Source organism: Onthophagus taurus, unplaced genomic scaffold, assembly GCF_036711975.1.
Source record: "Onthophagus taurus isolate NC unplaced genomic scaffold, IU_Otau_3.0 ScKx7SY_14, whole genome shotgun sequence".
Taxonomy (NCBI): Eukaryota; Metazoa; Arthropoda; class Insecta; order Coleoptera; family Scarabaeidae; genus Onthophagus; species Onthophagus taurus.
The window spans coordinates 572,186-596,363 of NW_027248939.1; the positions used below are offsets into that span (position 1 = coordinate 572,186).

General features: G+C 38.5%; 1 protein-coding gene and 1 long non-coding RNA gene across 2 annotated transcripts; one reads left to right on the forward strand and one right to left on the reverse strand.

Annotated features, from left to right (window-relative positions):
• Window positions 1-7,947: 7,947 nt before the first annotated feature.
• Window positions 7,948-9,450, forward strand: LOC111416033 (fatty acyl-CoA reductase 1-like; the record flags this gene model as incomplete). Its single annotated transcript, XM_023047975.2, has 4 exons — window positions 7,948-8,112; window positions 8,174-8,419; window positions 8,472-8,727; window positions 8,777-9,450. Coding segments are annotated over 4 exons (1,275 nt in total), but the record flags the coding sequence as incomplete, so codon positions are not given.
• A 7,117-nt stretch (window positions 9,451-16,567) lies between these two features.
• On the reverse strand, window positions 16,568-16,976 carry LOC139432279 (uncharacterized). Its single transcript, XR_011642130.1, has 3 exons — window positions 16,902-16,976; window positions 16,711-16,846; window positions 16,568-16,632 (listed from the first exon to the last, which is right to left on the reverse strand). It is a non-coding gene; the product is annotated as an uncharacterized lncRNA (long non-coding RNA).
• Window positions 16,977-24,178: the final 7,202 nt, after the last annotated feature.

A 24,178-nucleotide genomic window follows, 5' to 3' on the forward strand; every position in this document is an offset into this window, starting at 1 on the left:
ACATACCCTGGCGCGCCGGAAGCCCATCCACTAAGATTTATACGGCAATTAAGACATAAAAAACTTGGTGTGCATTGTTCTTGAAGATTCTCAGCTGCTATTCCAAAATATTGGAGATAATTTTCTTGTACCGAATTAATAAATTTACGCATGTTTTTCTTTATTAATTAAACTATATTACAAGATACAATTTGTGAACAACTGTTTAACGTTGAATATGGAACTTGAATGAGAACTCCACGAAACCTTCCCTTACGGTACAGTGGGGGTTTTTATGATGCTCACTTTTTTCTTAACATTCCGGGAAAAAACCTTTTCATTTGTCCACAGGAAATGTATTTATTTTAATTAAACTTAATTCACTGAGTAAAACGGCAATATACGTTAGGAATACCGAAAAATATAGAAACAGGAAAACCCTGGGCATATTCCTATTGTAAAAGTACAAACCCTATGCAAAAAATAAGACGGAATTTTTGCGGCTCTCCAAGGCGTTTGAGCTAATTTTGTATTGTGATTTAAATAATATCCAACAAAAATTGCAGCATTCCGTTTAAAATAACTGGATGTGGCAGCCATCTTGAAATTATTTTAAATCGAAAGATTGGGATGAATAGCTCCTACACGTAAAATCTCAGAAACGTACGAAACATGAAACCTAAAAATTTCTAACGGTCTAGTTGCGCGGAATTTCATGTACAAGAAAAAGCTGTTTTAAAACTACCGAACCGATTGGAATAAGTATTAATACCATTTATTGGCTATACAACACTCGTTAATTTCATAAATAGCACGACCAGATCGGTCATCTCTAACTCCAGATATGCTGCAAAAAAAATCGTAGCTCCAAAACGTATCCATAGAAAAACTTTTAAATGTGATTTTTGGATTTAGGGGACCAAACTACATAAGAAAAATACAGTGGCGTCAAATGTACATTTTATGATTTTTTTTTGTAGACTAGTGTAATCAATTAAAGCTAATTATTAACTAATTGAGTCGCGTCCGGTGTGAGGCGGGAGAAGGTCTTCGTGTTCACCACCATCTTCTATGTTCTGCTAAGCTCCCAGCCATCCTCTCTGTTGACGTTATTTCTATGTCGGTGGATCTCTATGGCTTCTCTTGTCAGTCGCTGGTGATATCTGTTGTCCCTAGCCAGCACCTTTGCTTGGTCGAAGTCTATTCGGTGTCCCTCTGCAAGGCAATGTTCCACCACCGCCGACTGCTGGATCTTCTTCAACCTTACATCCCTTTCATTCTCCTGGATGCGGCACTCGACGTTACGTCCAGTTTGGCCAACGTAAAGCTTCCCACAACTACACGATAGTCGGTAGACTTCCGCTCCTTTTAATGGAGTTAGTTTGTCCTTGGCTATCGGGAGTGTGTTCCGATAGCGTGGATTTTGCTGACCGTCCCGTACCGCATTATGATGTCGTTCTTCTTGAGGTGCCTGGCAATTCGTTCAGTTACACCTGAAACATAGGGAAGACAAATAAATCCAAGAGGTTTTGTCCCCCTCTGCTTTTGCTGCTTGATGGCACGGTTGATGTCCCTCGAAGTGTATCCGTTCTTCTGCAGTACGCCTCGTAGAAAGTGTTGCTCCTTCCTCAAGTTATCTCCTTCACATATTCTCGCTGCTCGCTGAAATAAAGAGCGGATCACGGACCTCTTCTGTTGGGGATGATGATGTGATGATGCCTGCAAGTACCTGTTGGTATGGGTCTTCTTCCGTTATACACCAAGTTCCATATCTCCATTTGTCGTCCTGGTGATCAACACATCTAGGAAAGGTAGTTTTTTGGCAGTTTCTGTTTCTATGGTAAACTTAAAGAACTCTTGGAGCCGTTTTTGACCATGTTGCCATATGAAAAACGTGTCATCCACATATCGAAGCCATAGTTTTGGTTTCCACTATAAATATTTTAGATAGAATTTTATTTGAACTTTCATCATCGAATGAAAAAATAATCGACTGAAAAAATAATCGAATGGACAAACAATCGACTATTTCATTCGATTATTTTATAATTGATTATTTTATTCGATCGTAAAATAATCGATTAATAATCAAATAATCGATTAATAATCGATTATTCATATATGTCTATTATGCCCACCACTAATAATTAGTTTTAGTTGATTATTAATTAGTTTTCCGATTTATATATTGTTCCCGATTTTCGATTTCGTCAATTCGAACCAGTTTCTAAAGAAGGTTGCAAATGGCATCCGAAACGTCAAACCTTTTCTTAAAAGACGCACGGCAAAACCCGAACGTTTCTAGTGTTAGTTCTAGTTTTAGTTCAATTAACTCCGGCCGTGAGAGCCTTCGTACTTATATTATCACATGATATGTACGTTAAATTGAAGACTAAAGATTCTAGTTTACGATATGATATAAAAACAATAGCATAGTACTATTGAAATTTACAGAAAAAAATTATTAAGGAAAAAATTGCTTAATTTGTATATCAAAAATAGAACGAAATTTTCAAATGTCAAATCGGCCGTAGTTTTAAGAATCGTGAAAATTGGTAATTTTCGATTGCCCTTGTTCCGAAAATGTCCACTGAGTTTGTCTAAAGAGGTTAAATATCTGTGTATCACTTTTTTGTATCTTTGGCTAGTGCCGAAGGGTGATTGGGAAGACATGGGGTTTGGCACCCAAATTTGCCCTTTGGATCTACATGGCTGTGATACGACCTATGCTCACTTATGGTGCAGTAGTATGGTGGTCTAAAACCTTAGAGGTTACCGCCACTACCGCACTAAATAGATTACAGAGACTTGCGTGTATGTATGTTACAGGTGTCATGAGGACGACCCCCACTGCGGCCATGGAAAACATGTTAAACTTGCCACCTCTACACTTACATATTCAGGAGGTGGCGCTGATTACCCTGTTGCGACTACGGGAAGTAGGACTTTTCAAGGGAGAGGAAACCGGAGGAAGTGCAGCACTATTGGAATGTTGCACGGACTATATACCGGCTAAATTCACATTTTCAAGAAAATACCTCATCCATTGTGGTTCCACAGATGTAGATGAAAATAAAACCCTTAAAATCTACACTGATGGTTCGTGTAGACGGACTGGTGCAGGAGCGGGAGTATTTTCTAACAACTTACAGCTCCATCTCTTCATATCACTTGGAGAAGGCATCACCGCCAAGCAGGCGGAATTAGTCGCTTTAAAATTTGCTGCTGACGACATTGTCAGCACCAATTACAGACCTTTACAATCTCTACCGACAGTAGACAATCTGTTTTAGCTCTAAGCAAGGATAAATTTACGTCTGCGCTGCTTATGGACTGTCATTTGGCGCTTGAAGAGGCGGCAACACTAAACAGTGTCACACTGCAGTGGATAAAGGCACACTCGATTCACTCGGGGAATAAGCACGCCGATAGGCTGGCAAAAAGGGCTGCTGAGAAAGTGGCCTGTTCCCCTTTGCCGACAGTTGTTCCTTCTATGGTATCTCATAGTGAGTTCTTTGACTGGTGCGATAGAGTTAAAGGGTGCCAGTTAGCTAAGCGGTTATTATTTTATCCCTCAGCTGACGCAGCACAGAAATTTGTAAGGTTGGGTAAAAGCGCCTTACGGGTTATTACGGGACTTGTTACAGGTCACTGTAAGGTAAATGAACACCTTTATAACATAAAGTGTGTTGACAACTCTTGTTTATAACATCTTGTGTGACTGTTCTGCCCTCAAGGACCTCAGATTAAGGGTGTCTTACAGCCACTCGATATAGCTGTGTTTCCGTTGTGTAACCGTTCGCAAATGGCGCATTGATCATGATGGAAAGGATATTTCAAAAGCAGATGTTCCAGCGATATTATCAAATTTAATCTAAATCAATAACTGATGGTCAGGATGTGAAACCTTCTCTTAAATACATTGAATCTAAAATTGATCCTGGTCTTCTTCAACAGTTTAAAGATGCAAGAAAGGATAGCTACGATTGGAATGGCACTGTTGAAACTGTGATGTTATTTGACTTTTGGCTACAGGTAGCTCGACCCTCCCATTCAGGTACGTGCACTCCCTCAAGAAACATTACCCCCGATACTAAATCACCCAGTTTCGGAAATAGAGGTGATGCAAGCATTCGAAGCTTCTAATGATATCGTCACTGAGGTGTAAACACCCATAACTTTAAACTCCCAAGAATGTTGAAAGTGTTGATCCATCAACATCATCAACGTCAAATATACTTGCCACGTCTAAACGGTCTGTTGTCTCAGTGTTCAATGATGTCATTTTTTGGTCACACCATAAACCGAAAACACGAAAAAGGAAGAAACAATATACTGTAGCGCCGAAAATTCAAAACAAGACACAAATTGATAGGATCGGGCTCCGGTAACTCAGTGAAGAAGGGAGGGTTCTGATCTAAATAAGGGCGCCACGAACTTAAACCGAAACCTATCAATACAAACCTTTGACCCAGCAAGTCCGAATCCAATGTCAAAGGAAAAGAAACAAGTACTAACATACACAAAAAAAAGTAATGTTGAGATAATAGATTCAAATAACTATATTGAAATGTCCTCAAAAATTGACTAATTTTGTTAATCAAAATAATTGTATTAATAATATATCTAATATTATACCAATAATGATCTTTAATAATGAAAAGTAAGGATATGAAATTAATCTCTAAAAACCTTATCGCTTTTGACTCGAGAAACCAAAAATAAAATACAAATAATAAAATCCTGAAAGAAAGTAAAATTAGTACACAATAAATTATCATCAGCTGATGTAAATATAATTGTGGGACACCCAAAATAAGTGTAAAAAAAAAAAAGTAAACAAGCCCGTAACGTCCAAGCGATAAGTTAACAAAACTTCAAAAAAAAAAAAGGTATATATCTTAATAAATTTAAATCGGTGATAATAACAAAAAAAAAATATATATATATATATATATATTGAGTTGAAGACTCTTAATCAAAAAAAGTATTAATTAATTAATCATTAAATCAAAAACACGAAGAATTAAATCTCTCTCTTATAGTTACTAATCCTGAATTGCGCCAAGACGCGTCCGACGTCCAAAAGGTTATGTTTGGTTATGTTTTACTTGCGTAGACCCTTTGCGCAGCTTCCTATCCCTCTCTCTTTCTTCGAAAGGAACCGGACGTAGAAAACGGCAATTAAGATGGCTGCTCTCAGGAAATGTAAACCACGAGGTCGAAACCTCCACGAAGACGATGGTTGGTTGACGTAAGATTGGATTCGATGTTTTACGACGGAAAACCTCTTGCTCGAAGATATATAAATATATAGATATATATATTAGTAAAATTTATAATAAGACGCAAAAATAAAAAGCCTAAAGGGAAAACAAAAATTAAAATCCGAAATATGAATGAACAAAAACCCTTAACCCAAAAATAAACAATGCAAAACCCCAATTATGAAAATAACAAAGCGTTTTACCTGACGATCTATAACGGCTTCACGTGATGGGTGAAATAAACCACGAATAAATCCGGAAAAAACTATCCGATGAAACACTCCAACAGGTGCCAAAATAAATGAGTATAAGAGCCAATCCGGAAAATCCGCAAACGAAGATCTTGCCAAAACACCAATGCAAAACTCTTCTAAGACACTCTTATCTCAAAAACGTGGTATCAGCCCATTTAAAAATCAGACGCCTCCTCAATCGAACCCAAAGACACAACGGTTCGAAGACGACTGGTTAAACCGCTTGTATAGTTTCCGATATTTCTGGTGGTTTTTATGACTTAATTGCAGTTATATAACGAACTAAGATGGGGTTGTATATACTCCTCCACATCCAGATCGGTTTTTATGACAGTCATAAATAAAAGCCGGGGTGATTTTTGCCCCCTCGAGTACCTGAAAAGACTTATGACAGTCATACAATTACAGGGTAGAACTTAAATTTTTTTAAACTAAAATTTAATTAAAAACCAAAGTTTTGTTATAACAACCAAAATTTAATTATAAAAACTAGTATAAAAGTCTTAGAAAAAAATATTACTTTTAGGAATGTCTAAATAATAGAATAACAAAATTTTAAAGAATCTGATTATTCTCCGCCCTCTTTTGTAAGTAGACAATGCATGCCTTCTCAAAACATTTCTTAGAAAAAATATTTACTTAATATTAGAAACACAACAAATAAGAGAATAATGAGTATTTATATATGACCTTATTATTTTTCTACAATTTGCCAGTAAAGTGTGGTCCTTAATGCCGCCCTGAGTGAGGAATCCCAGCATTTTACAATGGGGAACTACCTGTTACAACCCCATCTTTGTTAGTTTTACAACTACAGTAGGAAAGTGACAGAGTCATAAAAACCGATCGCCGTGTGGAAGACTATACAGGTAGTTTACGAACCCCAAACTCTGGCGTGAGTTGTTCAGGTCCACATTAACGAAAATTTCAATAACAAAAAAATACAACAATTTATTTAAATCTATCTAAAAAGTACATTTGCTTAAATAATTTATGATTATTATTATAAAATTTATTATCTTTTCACACTCATTCTAAGATATTATAAATAATATGTTTTAATTTTTATATTATAAATTAGTACTTGCTTTTTTTTTGTAAAATCATTTAAGTATAAGTAAATTTATATTCTTTACTACATTTCTGTTTTATTTTGTTGAATTTAAAATAAAATAAAAAGAAGTGCGTCCCTGGACCTACAGTCGAGCCGTCGAATTTGTGCAGTGATAAATCACCGTGACAAGTAGGTAAATTTCTTACATAGTCGGTCGCCCTGTCCGGATTCGTCAAAACAAGTGACCACACCCCTTCTGGGGGTAGCGCACTGAGCGCGTTACTGGAGACAAAAAATAATAAAAGCCGCCGACGCACTGTGAACGGTATTCATAACTTCTTATCTGACAGTAAAGGAAGGTTTATTCTCGTATAGTGTAGCTGCGCCTTATAGACCCGGGTGGGAGTAGGCGGTTACATAACGAAGGAACCCACTACCCCTTTTTTGTAAGTACCTACACGGTGATTTACCACTGCACAAATTCGACTGCTCGACTATAGTTCCCTAGGAGGACCTATCATAAATCATGTCCAGGTACTTTTTCCGGGTGATATTTACTGCCACTACTATTTCTGAGGGTCATAAAAACCACCAGAAATATCGGAGACTATAACCACGAAAACAATATCTAAACGGAAATAAATCCCCCCACCCCAATCAATCATAACATAATAAAAATCACTAAAAATGCATCGAATCTTAGGTCAAACCAACCATAGATGGTGTTAAATTATGAAAACAATGAAATTACGGAAAATGAAAATAAAAACCGCTACAATACTCCAAGCCTTGTTTTGTCTGACAAATGGGTGGAATATTTTGAACTCAAAGAGTTGGGGACTTTTGGGAAATCCTCTATGTATGTATAGTTCTTTTTACATCTTGTATGTTTCCTCTATTGAATTAAAATTTCCTTTATTTTTTTTTGAATCGATGGTTAATATTCAATACTCTCATTATCTAATGCCAAGTCACAAATAGCATAAATTATAATAATTCTGCATGGTTTAAAACGGTTAGATATAAATGCGCACTTTTTTTTATCATTAACTCCTCTTTTGAGTCATTTCCTATCGATTAAAAAAAATAATCGATTTTTAATACAGATTGCTATTTTAGAATTATTCCCAATATTCTCTGTAAAAGTGAATTCTCAATACATTTTTGTATAAAAACAGTGTTAATCTCATCCTTCTTTTTCGTTAAAGTGTGTGTGTCTCGAATATAAAAAAGGTAAGACAGTATTCAGAACATTTAGACAAACCCGTTTCAGTGATTTTTCCATAAACTGTTTTTAATTGTTTTAACGAATTTATTCTTTACTTTTGAGAAATCCTGTATGTATGTATAATTATTTTAACGTCCTGTACGTTTCCTCTATTGAATTAAAATTTCCGGAAAAACCGTATTTATAACGGGAGCAACGGGTTTTATGGGAAAAGTTCTTTTAGAAAAGTTAATCAGAAGTGTACCCGATATTAAGAAAATCTACATTTTATTGCGACCAAAAAAAGGAGACAACCCCGAACTAAGAGTTAAACAATTAGCGGACGGCCCCGTAAGTATTTAAAAATAAAATTTCTTATTTTCAGCAAATAAATCGATTTTTCTCAAAAAAGATATTCACCTTTAATAATTTAAATGCAAAACCCAACGAAAAAATTGAAGCGATTTGCGGCGATATAACCAAAGAAGGTTTTGATATGTCCATAAATGATAGGGAAAAATTAATTGATGAAGTATCCGTTGTGTTTCATTTCGCCGCTTCTGTTCGAATGGACCTTTCATTAAAAGAAGCTGTTATTACAAATACTAAATCAACTTATGAGTTGTTTAAATTTTGTATGAACTTGAAAAATTTGCAAGTATGTTTAAAATGTTATTTATGTCAAATTGTTAAAAAAAATCTTCCTGTAGTCGGTTATTCATTTATCCACGGCTTATTGCAACGTTGAAATTGAGAATATGGAGGAGAAAGTGTACCCCATTGACGTTGATCCATACAAGATTATCGATATGGTGGAGTGGATGGATGAAAAGTGCTTAAATGCTATTACTAAAAGGTTATTAGGTCCTCATCCAAATACTTATACGTTCACTAAACGACTTGCTGAAATAATCGCCGTTGATATGGCTGATAAAGTACCATTAATAATACCGAGACCATCTATTGGTACGTTTGATATTATTAGAGAAGAAAAAAATACATCGTTTATTTTTAGTTGTGCCTTCTTTGTCTGAACCAATGCCTGGTTGGGTGGATAATTTTTATGGTCCGATGGGAATATTTCTAGCGGGTGGAATAGGAATTTTGAAATCATGTTTGTTGGATGGCGAAGCTATACCAGAAGTTATTCCGGTGGATTTCGCTATAAATAGCGTAATATGTTGTGGATACGAAAGACTAAATAAATATTTCTGTAATTATTTGATAAATTTAAAATTTCTTTCATCATCAAAAAGAATTGATTTGATTCTTGGTGTGAGTTTATATTCTGAAATTCTTCAAAATGGTGTTAAACGAAGTAGTGATGGTTCTTTGATTGTCCAACAAACCGCGTTTGGATGGATTCTTTCCGGCGTACTGTCGAATCAATCACAATCAAACTTCAACCCGTATGTTTTTCAGTGTTCGATAGATCGTGAATTCGCGCGTTTAATGCAAAAGTTTTGGACGATAGAAGAAAAATCAAGTTTTAAGCCGTGTTTATCTACCGACGAAATTGATTGTGAAAAACATTTCGTCAATTCACATTTACGTGACAGCTCTGGACGTTTTACTGTTCGTTTACCATTTCGAAAGTTTCGATTTTTTCTCGTTCCGAGTTAAGATTCGCGCGGGATGAAAGCTTCAAGATCACGTATAGCATATTTATGCGCGAATATCTCGATTTAAATCACAGAGATCTACTCAGTTTCTGGGAAAATCAAAAAGTGACTTGAGGCTTCTCACCCACTTCCTGACCGGACACTGCAGGTTACGTAAGCACATGTTTTACATGAAGCTGGCGAATACACCCCTCTGTAGAGGGTGTGAAAAGGAAGACGAAATGGTAAGTCATATTGTTTGTGACTGTCCCAACCTCGCGTACTTAAGGGAATCCAATTCGGAGTACCATGGCTCCAAATTTCGGATATAAGGAACATACCTTTCTGTTCTATATTGACGTTCATGAAAAGATTGGGCTGGTTTTCTGGCCCTTGAATGAACAGTAAATTGTGGGGACGTACAAAGGGCACGCTGGGGCCTAAGTGCTGTGAAGAAACTCACCCCCACCTGAATCTACATACATACAGTGCCAGTCGAATTACCCAACTTCTATCTTCCGCATCACGGAATGATTCGCGAATCTAGTACGACTACTAAGCTTCGTGTCGTGTTCAATGGATCACAAAAAACATCATTTGGATTATCGTTAAACGATTGTCTTCATACTGGTCCGAAACTTCAAAGTGAACTTGTTGATGTTCTTCTAAGGTGGAGGCGCCATCCCGTCGCGTTCGCGTGTGACTTAGAGAAAATGTATCGTCAGATTGACGTTCATCAAGATGACTGGCAGTTTCAACGAATCGTCTGGCGTGAAAATCTTTCGGAAGCTCCTCTAAGTTACGAACTGACAATGGTAACGTACGGACTTTCATGCGCGCCGTATCTCGCAATTCGTTGTATTCGACAGTTAGCGGAAGAACATGTTGAAGAGCAGCCTCTCGGTTCTTCTGCTCTTTTCCGCAACACTTACGTGGACGATATCATTTCCGGTGCTAATGACATTGATGAAGTTCAAGAATTAATCTTTCAATTAAATCGAGTTTTAACGGCGGGCGGTTTCCTAGCGCAAAAGTGGATTTCAAATGTTTCAGAAGCGCTCGCATATGTTTCTTCAGACCTTCTATCCGATACAGAAACGCTGCGTGTTCAAGATGACAATTCCCCTCGCGCATTGGGTATTCTTTGAAACAATTCGACCGATGACTTTCTATTTTGTTTCAATAATGACGATTTTGACTTCCGGGAACTTACTAAGCGTAACGTTCTACGGGTTTGCGAATGCTTCGACTAGTGCCTTTGGTACGGTAGTGTATCTTCGCGTTTCAAGAGCTGATGATGTTCGCGTTTCTCTTATTTTTTTCTAAAACGAAAGTGGCACCTCTTAAACGCGTAACCATTCCGCGACTTGAATTGTGCGCCGCCGTGTTGTTAGTTCGGTTGATAGAACGCCTTCGAGCAACACTGGATTTCAACGAAGTTCCAATTTTTCTATGGAGCGATTCTACGGTGGCACTTTCTTGAATCTGCAGTCATCCTTCAAGATGGAAAAATTTCGTCCGGAATAGAGTAATAGAAATTCAGGAGCTTTCTCATGTTCATTGGCGCTACGTTCCGACGAAAAAAAACCCGGCCGATTTGTCTTCCCGTGGAGTTTCATTGACGAAACTTGAAGCCGAAACGTTATGGTAGAATGGACCGTCTTGGCTTCGCTCACAGAAGCCATCTTAAATGTAACGAGAGATGGCCACAGAATGGCCATCTCTTCGCCCCAATTCAGATGCCAAAGAAATTTCAGAAGCACGTTCTATTCATACATCCCACACCGCAACTGCTATGAAAAAAGCATGGGATTTAAAGTTGAAATATTCGTCGTTGAACAACCTTCTGCGAGTCACTGCTTGGTGTAAGAGATTTTTTCATAAAGTAAAGACTAATTCAAAGTTAAACTAAAACTAGAAGTAACACTAGCACTATCACTAGAACTAACACTAGACCTAGAACTAGAAACTTTCGGGTTAAGCCGTGCGTTTTTTGAAAAAATGTTTGACATTTCGGATGTCATGTTGCAACATTCTTCAGAAACAAGTTCGAAATCTAGTTCTAGTTTTAGTTTAATTAACACCGGCCGTGAAAGCCTTCGTACTTATAATTCAAAGTTTTCAGACATACTTTCTCCTGATGAACTGAACGACTCTTTAATGTTCTGGGTGCGCGAGTGTCAACAACTTCATTTCTCGGACGAAATCAAATTCTAACGGACGTGCCACGTTCAAGTTCTCTTTTCCGACTTTCTCCATTCATAGACGGTAAAGATTTTCTACGAATGACCGGGCGCCTTCTATTTTCAAATTTGGATTGGAATGAGAAGCATACAATCATTCTTCTAAAAGATTCGCCAATTACTTTCATTCATCGATGTATAATTTCATGATTTGTGCGAAACAACGAGCAGTTATCAGCCAGCAGTTGATGGCCCAACTTCCGCCTTCAAGAGTCATATCATCCCGCCCGTTTCTACACACCGGTATTGACTACGCCGGACTTTTTCATTTGAAGCATCTCCGAAGACGTAGTAGTAAGACGTATAAAGGTTATCTTATTCTGTTTGTTTGTTTAGCCACTTCAGCCGTCCATTTAGCCACAGATTATTCAACTACAGGATTTCCTGCTGCATACAAGCTGCGTTCCATGTTTTCTATAGCGTCCAAAGAATGGAAAGAAATGGCTAGTCTTTTGAGCTGCGACGGCACCCGATGGAAGTTCAATCCTCCCGAAGCACCACATTTCGGTGGAAAGTGGGAGGCTGGAGTAAAATCTGTTAAAGGCCACCTTCGAAAAGTTGTCGGATCGACACTTCTTACGTATGAAGAATTTAACACCGTTTTGATTCAAATTGAGGCAGTGCTAAATTCAAGACCTCTATGTTCAATATCTGACGATCCGAACAATTTTGATGTTCTGACTCCGGCTCACTTTCTCATCGGTAGCGCTCTTACCGTTGTTCCAGAGCCGTCCGTCTTCGATGAAAAGATATCAAGACTCTCTCGATGCCAGCTTCTTCGTCGTATGGTTGAAGATTTGTGAAAGATTTGGGAAAGGTTTTATCTACAATCTATTCAGAACGGTACGAAATGGTTCAATCAACAAAATCTTCCTCAAATTGGACAGCTTGTACTCATCCGAGATGAAAGATTACCTTCGGCGAAATGGTCTCTAGCAAGAATTCTTCAAATTCATTCCGGTACCGATGGATTCAGTTACTATTTTATTGTTAATTTCTTACTAATTATTTCATTATTTTATTTAATGTAAAAGTTTGTTTTCCTGCGGCCATTTTTTCTTATTTAGTTTGTAATCATTTCAGTTAGGGTCAATTTTCAAATTACTTTGTATAATTTTTTTTTTTTATTTTCTGTTGTCATTCGTCAAGGCGGGCGGTAATGTTCAAAGTTTGTATAATTTAGTTATTAGTCGGCTGTTCCGTATTTATTAAGTTTTTGTTGTCGTGTTTCTCGAGTTGTTGTTGACGTTAAAAGTGCAATAAATCGTTCCGGTCAATTTTCGTTAAAAGTATTTTCAATTGCGTTAATTCGAATAGATACATACGTTCGTTAAAAGTATTTCGGTTTTTATTTTCTATTCGAAGAACTTCTGAAAGATTTTTACAAGAACCGTAAGACATTTCCTTTTTTTGACAGTTTTTCTAAGACCCGGATTTTTAAGTGACATTTATATAAGCGTTTCAGATTTTTCCCTCAGATTTCAGATTTTAAATTGTTTGAATCGTTATCATTATTGTCTGTACCTTTCTCACATTCTACAAATTTCACTGATTTTTTTGATCTACACATCTTACCCCAATGTCCTAACTTCTTACATTTATTACATATAGAATCTTTGGCCGGACACTTCTCTCTGGGATGACGTTTATTTCCACAATGATAACAGCTTTATTCTTCGGAACCCCACTCGGTTCTCCACTGCTTCCCGGAACCATTTTGTCCTCGATTCTTTACTGAACCGGTGAATTTCTTGTTTTGAATCGCTCGAACTTCGACGTTCATGGTTTCTGCTCTCAATACATAATTCTGTTGACTCTGTATTTCTGCTTGTTTTGCTGCCAAAACTGCGTCAGCCAGCGTGAGGTTTGATTGAAGCTGTAGACGTTCACTGGTTTTAACATCAAGCATGCCCACCTCACGGTCTCGAATTCAACGTTCGTCCTTCAACGCTCCAAACTCACAATATTCTGCATGTGTATGTACGTTAGTGATAAAACAATCAACACTCTCACCCGGATTTTGTATACAAGAATTGAACTTAAACCGTTCGAAAATAACATTTCTCCTTGGTATGAAATACTCGTCAAATCCCTTCAAAGCCTCTTCATACGTTTCTGGTTGTTTCTTGATTTGCATCAACACATTCTCGCTTTCTTCTATTATAGGTATTACATTACATTACATTACATAGAATACATATCGGGTAGGCGGACCAACCAACCTTGCACCGCGACCCTAAGGATCTATTGTACCCCGATAGATATCGTTATCAAATTTCACCGTGCAGTCCAATGCTCTTAACGAACATTAATACCTTGCTCGGCGAAAGGTCATTCAGATCTTTTGAGGAGATAAACTGCGACCCAAAAATCGAGAATCTGATACGGTTAACGGCAGGGCAGTGGCATAAAACATGCTCAACCGTCTCTGCTTCCTCCGCACATAGTCGGCATTCAACGTCGTCGGCTAAACCCAACAAGTTGAGGTGTGCTTTTAATCGGCAGTGCCCAGTAAAAACACCCATTAGAACTATTATGCTACTATGGGCAAGTCCTAAAATATTCCCGGGTTTGACAGTGGCGATGTTAATAAATACCTTAGCATGTCTCATACCAGGAGAACTGGTCCACAGTACGACATGTCGGAACAGTTTTGAGCATATTGCTTAAATCTGTAAATGGTTGTTCTAGCCACTTTCTCTATATGCAAATGCAGAGGAGATAGGCCAAGCAGAACCTCCATTGCTAGAGTTGGCGTTGTGCCTATCGCACCAGAGATTGCCAATCCAGCTACTCGTTGAATTCGTGAAAGTTTACTGATAACTGAAGTCTGTCGGACTTTCCTATACCAGGCTGCTGCTCCGTATGTGATCATAGGTCTAACCACAGTCACATAGAGCCAGTACAGTCTTTCAGGGGTAAGACCCCAATTTTTTCCACAAAGACTGCAACAAGTCCACAAGGATAGTCTAGCTTTGTGCAAAACTCCCAGCAAATGTCCATTCCATGACAGGGTTTTGTCTAGGATTACTCCTAGATATTTGACTTCCTTTGAGAAAGGAATTTCTTCACCTTGGATAGTTGGGCCGATTAGTCCATCCAACTTTCGCTTCCTGGTGAAGGGCACAACAATTGTCTTTTGCGGGTTTATTGAGAGGTTCTCTCCCTTACACCAAGCGCAAATGGTATCTAGGGTCACCTGGAGGACTTTAGATATCCTCGGCAAACAGGTTCCTTTGACCATAACGACAATGTCATCAGCATAAGCTTGTATTTCCACACCAACGGCTTCGACTATCGCAATCAGATCGTCAACTAGGAGGGACCAAAGCAGGGGAGATAACACCCCTCCTTGCGGGCAGCCACCTCCCGGCCTGAAGCGTATCGTATCACCGTGGAGTGAAGTAGAAACTATTCTACTATCTAGCATATTGCGGATCCAACCCGCTATAGTTGCTTCCACTCCCCTGTCAAGAGCAGCTCTTTCAAGAGATTGTGGTATTGCGTTGTTGAAAGCTCCCTCTATATCCAGAAACGCACAAACCAAGATTTCTTTATCCTGCAGCGTCCTGGATACTCTACCAACTAAGTTGTGTAGAGCCAATTCTGCTGATTTTCCCGCTTGATAAGCATACTGGTGGCGACTCAGTGGACCAGATACCAATGGCGCCGTACGGATATACCGTTCCAGAACTTTTTCAAGGGTTTTTAGCAGAAATGACGTTAGGCTGATGGGTCGAAAGGCATTAGAAGTAGGGACCGAACGGCCCGCTTTGGGTATGTAAGATACCCGTACCTTAGTCCATTCTGCCGGCACATATTTCCAGGCGACACTCGCTCTGAAAATTTTTACCAAAATTGGCAACAACAAAGACCTCCCCTGCTGTAACAAAGCAGGAAAGATATTGTCTTCTCCAGGCGATTTGAACGGCTTAAACGTTTGAATTGCCTGGTCCACGGATGTGTAAGTGACGACTTTTCTAGCCACACTCCAATCCGTATTTGAGGGGTGCTTTGCCTTGCAGGAATAGCCCGCTGTGGCATTATCGGCCCTCATCATCAGGCTTCCTGGGAAGTGAGTCTGCATTAGAAGCTCCAACGAGGCTCTGCTAGAGTCCGTAAAACTACCGTCAGGCCTCCTAAGTGAGCCGAGGGGTAGTGCCGGATCTCTAGCGAGAATCTTGTGAATTCTTGCACTGCTGGGTGTGTCTTTCACTTCCTCACAGAACCTCCTCCAAGACTCTCTTTTTGCCTTACGTATGTTTTTGGTGTAATTCGTTAGAGCCTGTTTATATTTCTCCCATTCACCTAATGTCTTGGCCCGCTCGAAAAGTTTTCGGACCTCTTGTCTTTCGGAGCTAAGAGATTCGTTCCACCAGGGTGTGCCCCGATTACTACTTTTCACCTTCAGTGGACGCTACTGTGATATGCAGAGCGAATTGCCACAGAGATCTGCTCCGTGGCTATTTCAACCTGATCACAGTTCCTAACGGTTGCGATAACACTAGTTAGGTTATCTGCAAGGCAACTCTTAAACAGATCCCAATTAGTGCTACGGGGATTATGGTACGTACAGTCCGATTTCATCCCTAGATCAATTTTAAATTGAATATGTCTATGATCTGAACACGACGGTTCAGAGAATACCCTCCAGGAGGTTATCTTAGAGCTTAATATAATTGAGCTGAACGTAATGTCAAGTACCTCTGCTCTATTTCTGGTAACAAAGGTTGGTTTGGCGCCTACATTATTAACAGTAAGCCCCTCCCCTAATAGGTAGTCAAAAAGTAACTCACCTCTTTCATTTGTGTTGGTGCTGGCCCACATTGTGTGGTAGGCATTGGCGTCACATCCAACAACAACTTGCAGGTTATTCCTCCGGCTGTAGGCAATTATGTCTCGCACAGCGACCGGGGGAAGGTCATTCTCCGTTCCGGGGAAGTATGCCGAGCAGATGACTATTTCTGTCCAGCCCTTCTCACCTCGGATTCTCAGAACCGCAGCCACACAATCGCGGTCGCTATGCTCTGAGACTAAGAAAGCGTTAATGTTGTTACTGATAAGTAAACAAGCTCTAGGTCTATCTCCTGAGCAAAGTAACTTACCGGATAAATTACCGAGTCCGCTGATGCGCCCGGTATTGGCGAGCCATGGTTCCTGAATGAGGGCAATATCAATTCGCTCACTCATCCAGGTTCTGCTAAGGACAGCCGTAGCCGCCCTAGCGTGCTGCAGGTTTACCTGTAAACAGTTAATAGACTTATCCACTGAGCTGAGTACAGTTTCCCCTACTTACCTCTCGCATGGGATGGAGCAGCCGTCCCACCGGCCCCTCTCATTCCAGCGCGCCCTCTCGAGCCTCGGGCAGGAGTCGAGGACTTTCCTCTTTCTCCACTCTCCCATGGTGCAGAACGAGTACCTGCACGACGCTCCCTGCTGGACACCCCGGCACGTGCGGATATCCCACCTCGGCCGGGTTTCACACCTGGCGATCTTTTCACGCGCTTGGCGCTTGTTGCCGCGGGAGCTGATGATGTCGACGGGGCGACTGTGACAGCCTCCGTCGTCTCGGTAGTAGGTGCGGGATTCTCCATTCCCTTTCCTTTCAGTCGGAACTGAATTCTTCCATATCCGAAGTACTGCCGCCAGCACAGTTCTTCCAGGGCGTTGCAAGACACTTCGTCAACCGCGAAGGTCCACGTCTGCCCCGGTCCGGATCTGGTGGTGTTCAGAACCGTCCACTCGGATGTTTGGAGTGAGTTGTTCATCACCTCCAATCGGGTTAGCACCGTCTCTTTGGTGAGAGGAACATTAGCTTCATCGTCTGGGATATATGCTACACAGACGTGCGGCCTGGGAATATCTTTCCCCTCGACCGCCTTAATCTGGGCACCCTCCCATGGATGAAGGCTATTGGCTGTATTCAGAAGCCAGTCCTTCGAGCAGGCATCCGCGCAAGTGACTAAAAGCCAGCCTGGACGTGTCGCACATCCCTCGAACCGGACTTGTGTTCGCACACCCCCTTTTTGGATGTTGTCCAACCCTGATACCGCTCACAGCAGCTTTGTAAGTCAGCTGCTTCTCTGAAGCAGCTTTGGTTTCCGTCGGCACGATATCAGCCGGCTTGGGCTTCTTAGCCACTTGCTCGGGCGTCGACCCATCAGAGCGCGCCCTCTTGGCCAAAGGCTTAGAGGTCTCTGTAGCTGTAGACGTTCACTGGTTTTAACATCAAGCATGCCCACCTCACGGTCTCGAATTCAACGCTCGTCCTTCAACGCTCCAAACTCACAATATTCTGCATGTGTATGTACGTTAGTGATAAAACAATCAACACTCTCACCCGGATTTTGTATACAAGAATTGAACTTAAACCGTTCGAAAATAACATTTCTCCTTGGTATGAAATACTCGTCAAATCCCTTCAAAGCCTCTTCATACGTTTCTGGTTGTTTCTTGATTTGCATCAACACATTCTCGCTTTCTTCTATTATAGGTATATAGTACTATATTTATTTTATCACTGTCTGGCTCACTATTTAGACCTGTGACCGCCATGCACCTCTGGAAACGTTTTTTCCATTGTGGCCATGCCTCTGGGGTTGAGAAGTTGAATTTCTCTGGTGTCGTTACATTTAAAGACAACTTGCCTTGTTTCTTGTTGACCGCCATGCGATTTTTTTTTAGGCTATGTTGCTTTTTAGCTCCTTAACCACCAGTGATGGGCGCTGGGTAAATACCCGGCGGGTAGGTATTTCTAAAATGGGTATTTATCCGGGTATTTACATCGGCTCAGGGTGACTACCCAAACAACAGTGGGTATAAAAGTGTTACCAGTAAAAATATGTATACCAGATTCCAAAAAAAAATGGAGAGGAAGATGATGAGGACGTTGAAGACGAGGAATTGTCAACAATCAAGACGTATTATCATTGGATGAATCTGTCGTAATTTAGATTAGATCAAGTTATTACATATGATTATTATCATCTACGTCCATTGTTGGACAAAGACCCCTATTCTGTGCTGTTTGAGTCCAATTGTTTGTCATTCTTTTGACGTCTACTTCTTCTGTTCTCTCGCGGTCTGCACTCAAGCAACCGTTTTGTCCACTGCTCATTCTTCATTCGCGCGACATGACCCGCCCAGTTCCATTTAAGCTTTGCCACAATGTTGACCACATCATTTACGCCAGTTTTTCTTCATAGGTGTTCATTTCGTATGTACTCCCTCAGAGTTAGACCCACGATCGACCTCTCCATCTATCTTTGCGTTACTTGGACCCTCTTGGCAGTGGCTACCGTTAATGTTAAAGTTTCGGAGCCTTATGTCATAACCGGAAAGACGCATTGATTGAAAGCCTTTCTTGGCCTTTTCTCTTGAAGATGTCTCTATATTTCCCGTAGGTTTATCCTTCTGTTTAGTTCGCTTGTTTGATTATATCTCGATACACGAACCTCATAGCCAAGATATACATAGCTGTCAACCCTCTCAATTTCATTATCCCCAATGTTGATGTTAGAGCTGGGAACAAGATTTATCATAAATTTTGATTTCTCCGTTATCCGATATAAGAACTATATCGTCCGTGTAGCGCAAATTACTTAAGCATTTGCAATCAATGTTTATGCCTTTCTGGGTCCAATCCAGTTGTTTAAATGCACTCTGAGGACTGTGATGAACAATTTGGGTTCAACAGTGTATCGCCTTGTTTTAAACACGATCAGTACTTTACTACTTCTACTCTCTTCAGTACTTTCATGCAATTTTACCGCCATTGTAGTATTCGTGTAGATGTTATAAACAAGTTTGGTTGATAATCGACTCTGCATTCTTGAAGTGCTTGCAAAACTGCAACTTGCAAACTCAATTGAAATGAAATTTTATAAATACCTCTAAATACCCATCTTGGCTAAATACCCCCTTTTTAGTATCTATACAATATAATAGATGGCTCTAACATCACACCTGACAGCTATGAAATTCTTACACCAGGTCATTTTCTTATTGGTAGTGCACTTAACGTCCTCCCCGAAGCATCTCTACGACGAGAAAACATCTCGCCTCTCTCGGTGGCAACACTTACACTATACTTACAATATAGCGTATAAACTGCAAATCAAATTTTGAAAAACCTGCTCAATAAAAAAGAAATAATGATAATATACATTTCTTCATGTACGCCACTGTGTAAGTCTGATTTTGCCGATACTATACACGCCACTGTCAGTGGGACCAAAACCAAAACAAACACTCGAACGTTGGCTTCCATCTCGAATACGGGCGGGGACAGGCAATGCTGCTTCTAGTTATACAATTTCTTTGGTCTCGAACGTGTCGTTCCAGTGAAGACTCCAACCACCACCCTTACACGGCCACTCATGAAAATTCGTTTGCTGCCGGACATTGATTAAAGCTCAATACTCAATTCATGTATAAATTTTATTCAATTTCATTTTGTATTCTTAAGTTGCCTACGGCAAGGCGGGCGGTTAATGTTAAAAGTTAATTTGTATATCCATGGCCGTATCCATGGCCATTTTGCGTTTGTCTTTTTTTTATCAATAGATGTCAATTCGTAGTTTTTTCAACATATGTCAATGTTCGGCATATATCCAGAATAGCAGTCTGTCTTAAAAATCGATGATTTTTTAATCGATAGGAAATGACTCAAAAGAGGCGTTAATGATAAAAAAAGTGCGCAAAAGTATTTTCACTAAACTTGTTGAGATTACAACATATTTTCGGATGAAAACCTTATTTCTTAGGCTATCGATCAGCGCTGCCAACCAATGCCGACCAAATGTCGGTAGAATCAATGGTAAAAAATCGGTAGGTTTAAATACAAAGTCAGAAAATGTTGTTTGGTAAAAGTTTATAAATTAATCTATATACATATACAGAATGGGTGCAAGAGAACAAGATATGGGACTTGTTCTCTTGCACTTTTGCTCTTAGATGCGTCAATATTGAGATAAATACGAAAATATGAGAATTTAATGAATTTATTGCTTTTTCAAGTTATTAAAGATATCGCTTAGGAATCGAAGCGTGTTACGAAAACACTTTTACAATAAACTTTGTAGTAAATTTTATTATTATGAAATTGCTCTCTTACACTTTTGCTCGTAGATGTATCAATATCGAAGATAGCTACGAAAATATGAAAATTTTATGAATTTGTTGCTCTTTCCAGTTATTAAAGGTAACACTTCAGAATCAGAGCATGCTATAAGAAAACTTTTATTAAAACTTTCTAGTTATTAAAAGTAACACTTAGGAATCGCAGCATGTTACAAAAAAACTTTTAGCACAAAAGTTGTAGCAAATGTTATTGTTAACAATATTGCTCTGTTGCACTTTAGCTCTTAATACGTCAATATCGAGATAGATACGAAAATATGAAAGTTTTATGAATTTGTTGCTCTTTCAAGTTATTAAAGGTAACACTCGGGAATCGGAGCATGCTATAAGAAAACTTTTATAACAAAAATTGTTGCCAATTTTATTGTTAACAATATTGCTCTCTTGCACTTTTGCTCGTAGATGCATCAATATCGAAGATCGATACGAAAATATGAAAATTTTATGAATTTGTTGCTTTTTCAAGTTATTAAAGGTAACTCTTAAGAATCGCAGCATGTTACAAAAAAACTTTTAGCACAAAAGTTGTAACAAATGTTATTGTTAACAATATTGCTCTGTTGCACTTTAGCTCTTATATACGTCAATATCGAGGTAGATACGAAAATATGAAAATTTTATGAATTTGTTGCTCTTTCAAGTTATTAAAAGTAACACTTCAAAATCGGAACATGCTATAAGAAAACTTTTATAACAAAACTTGTTGCCAATTTTATTATTAACAATATTGCTCTCTTGCACTTTTGCTCGTAGACGCATTAATATCGAAGATAGGTACGAAAATATGAAAATTTTATGAATTTGTTGCTTTTTCAAGTTATTAAAGGTAACCCTTAAGAATCGCAGCATGTTGCAAAACAACTTTTAGCACAAAAGTTGTAGCAAATATTATTGTTAACAATATTGCTCTGTTGCACTTTAGCTCTTAAATGCGTCAATATTGTGAAAAGTATGAAAATATGAAAATTTGATGAATTTGTTGCTTTTTCAAGTTATTAAAGGTAACACTTGGGAATCAAAGTATGCTATAAGAAAACTTTTATAACAAAAAATGTTGCATATTTTATTGTTAACAATATTGCTCTCTTGCACTTTTGCTCTTAGCTACCTCAATATCGAGATAGATACGAAAATATGAAAGTTTTATGAATTTGTTGCTCTTTCAAGTTATTAAAGGTAACACTCGGGAATCGGAGCATGCTATAAGAAAACTTTTATAACAAAAATTGTTGCCAATTTTATTGTTAACAATATTGCTCTCTTGCACTTTTGCTCGTAGACGCATGAATATCGAAGATAGGTACGAAAATATGAAAATTTTATGAATTTGTTGCTTTTTCAAGTTATTAAAGGTAACCCTTAAGAATCGCAGCATGTTACAAAAAAGCTTTTAGCACAAAAGTTGTAGCAAATATTATTGTTAACAATATTGCTCTGTTGCACTTTAGCTCTTAAATGCGTCAATATTGAGAAAAGTACGAAAATATGAAAATTTGATGAATTTGTTGCTTTTTCAAGTTATTAAAGGTAACACTTGAGAATCGGAGCTTGCTATAAGAAGACTTTGTAACAAAAATTGTTACAAACTTTATTGTTAACAATATTGCTCTGACCACTTTATATGGACCACCGAATCTGATTCCTGTTTTTTTTGTAGCATCTACATTATTAATACCCGATCCCTTGCAAAGGACCAAATCATTTACAGTGAATGTTTTCGCTTTTTTTCTTTTTGAATCGAATTATCTCTTCATTTCTAATGATATTTTATCCATGTTTTTTGTTGCTTTCACTCTTTCTTCTTCTCTATTGCTTACATTTTCGTTTGCGCATAGATTCCCATGCTTTGTGTGATCAAAACCAAACATTAATTTATAAGGGGCAAACCCAGTACTCGAATTAATTGTATTATTGATTCCCCATACTACATTGCTAAGAACATCATACCATTCGCTTTCATTATTCACACTAACATTTATGGCATTTTCTAGTGTACGATGATTATATTTCTCTACTTGGCCATTTGATCGCGAAGAACATACAGATGTTAGAACTTACATTCTAACGAAAATTCTTTAAACTGTTTGCTTGTGAAAGCTTTTCCTCGATCTGAAATGATGCGTTTTGGAACGCCAAACAGTCCAAATAAATCTCTTAAAACGTTAACAACTTCCTTTGAATTAATCATTTTTGTTGGTTTAGCTATTAAGAATTTTGAAATCGACTCTATTATCATCAGTATAAAATTAAATCCATTTGAGCTTTTACAATAAGGACCTAAATGGTCGATATGCCAAGTATGCATTGGTTGTTTTCATTTACCTATAGGGTGAAGGAAATCTTCCTTCTTACCGTACTGTGCACGTTTATACACACAATCAAGCGTCATCCTTTCAAACCAAAAACGCCCTTTAATAAGAGCTTCACAACGCCTCAAACCTACGTGACCGATTTCGTCATGATATTTCCGAAGAATATTAAACCTAGCAGATTTTGGTATGACTAATTTAAGTTTGCTATCTTGAGTTTATCTAAATAGCCGTTCATTCTTTAAGACGTAAGTCATTGTCAGGTTTTGGTCACAATCCCCAGTTTTCAGTTGTTCTCTTATTGCCCGAAGTGCTGGATCTTGCATTTGAACGGATAAAAACCAATCATCTACTTCAAGCACATTAACATTTGTTATCGCAATATTTCTGCTTAAAGCATCTACATGATTCATTTTATTTCCCTGCTTATGTTGAATCTCAAAGTCATAATCTTGAATGCTTAGCCACCAACAAGCAATTCTTGGTAGTAAATCCTTTTTAGTGAATGTAGAGCGCACCGCTGTACAATCAGTCACTATTATAAAAGGAATACCCGTTAAGTATACTTTAAATCTTTTAATAGACTCTACGACGGCTAATGTTTCCAGGTCGTACGAATGGTATATACTTTCTTGTTTCACAGTGGATCGACTGTAATACATGACTGGTTTTAGATTATCCTTATGCTTTTTAACAAGATAGCTGCTATTACCTTACTACTTGCATCAGTGTGCAACTCAGTATGAAGTTTTGGGTCATAAATAGCTAATAGAGATCTGGACGTAAGAAGGGAGTTTATTTCAGTGAAAGCAGTTTCTTGTATAGAAGACTATGTCCATTTAACTCCTTATACTAACTAAGTTTTTCAGAAGCTCAGCTAGAGGCCTAACGATTAACGCATGAATCCGTATAAATTTTCTAAAATAAGAACTTAAGCCCAAACATTGTCGTAATTGGTGTTGTGTTAAAAGTGTTGGAAAATTGAAAACCGCTATTATTTTAGTTATACCAGGGCGGATACCTTGACTATCTATTTCATATCCCAAATAGTCGATTGAAGTCTCAAAAAGGAAACACTTTTGAACATTCAACTTCAAATTACTTTCTTTTAATAATTTTAAAA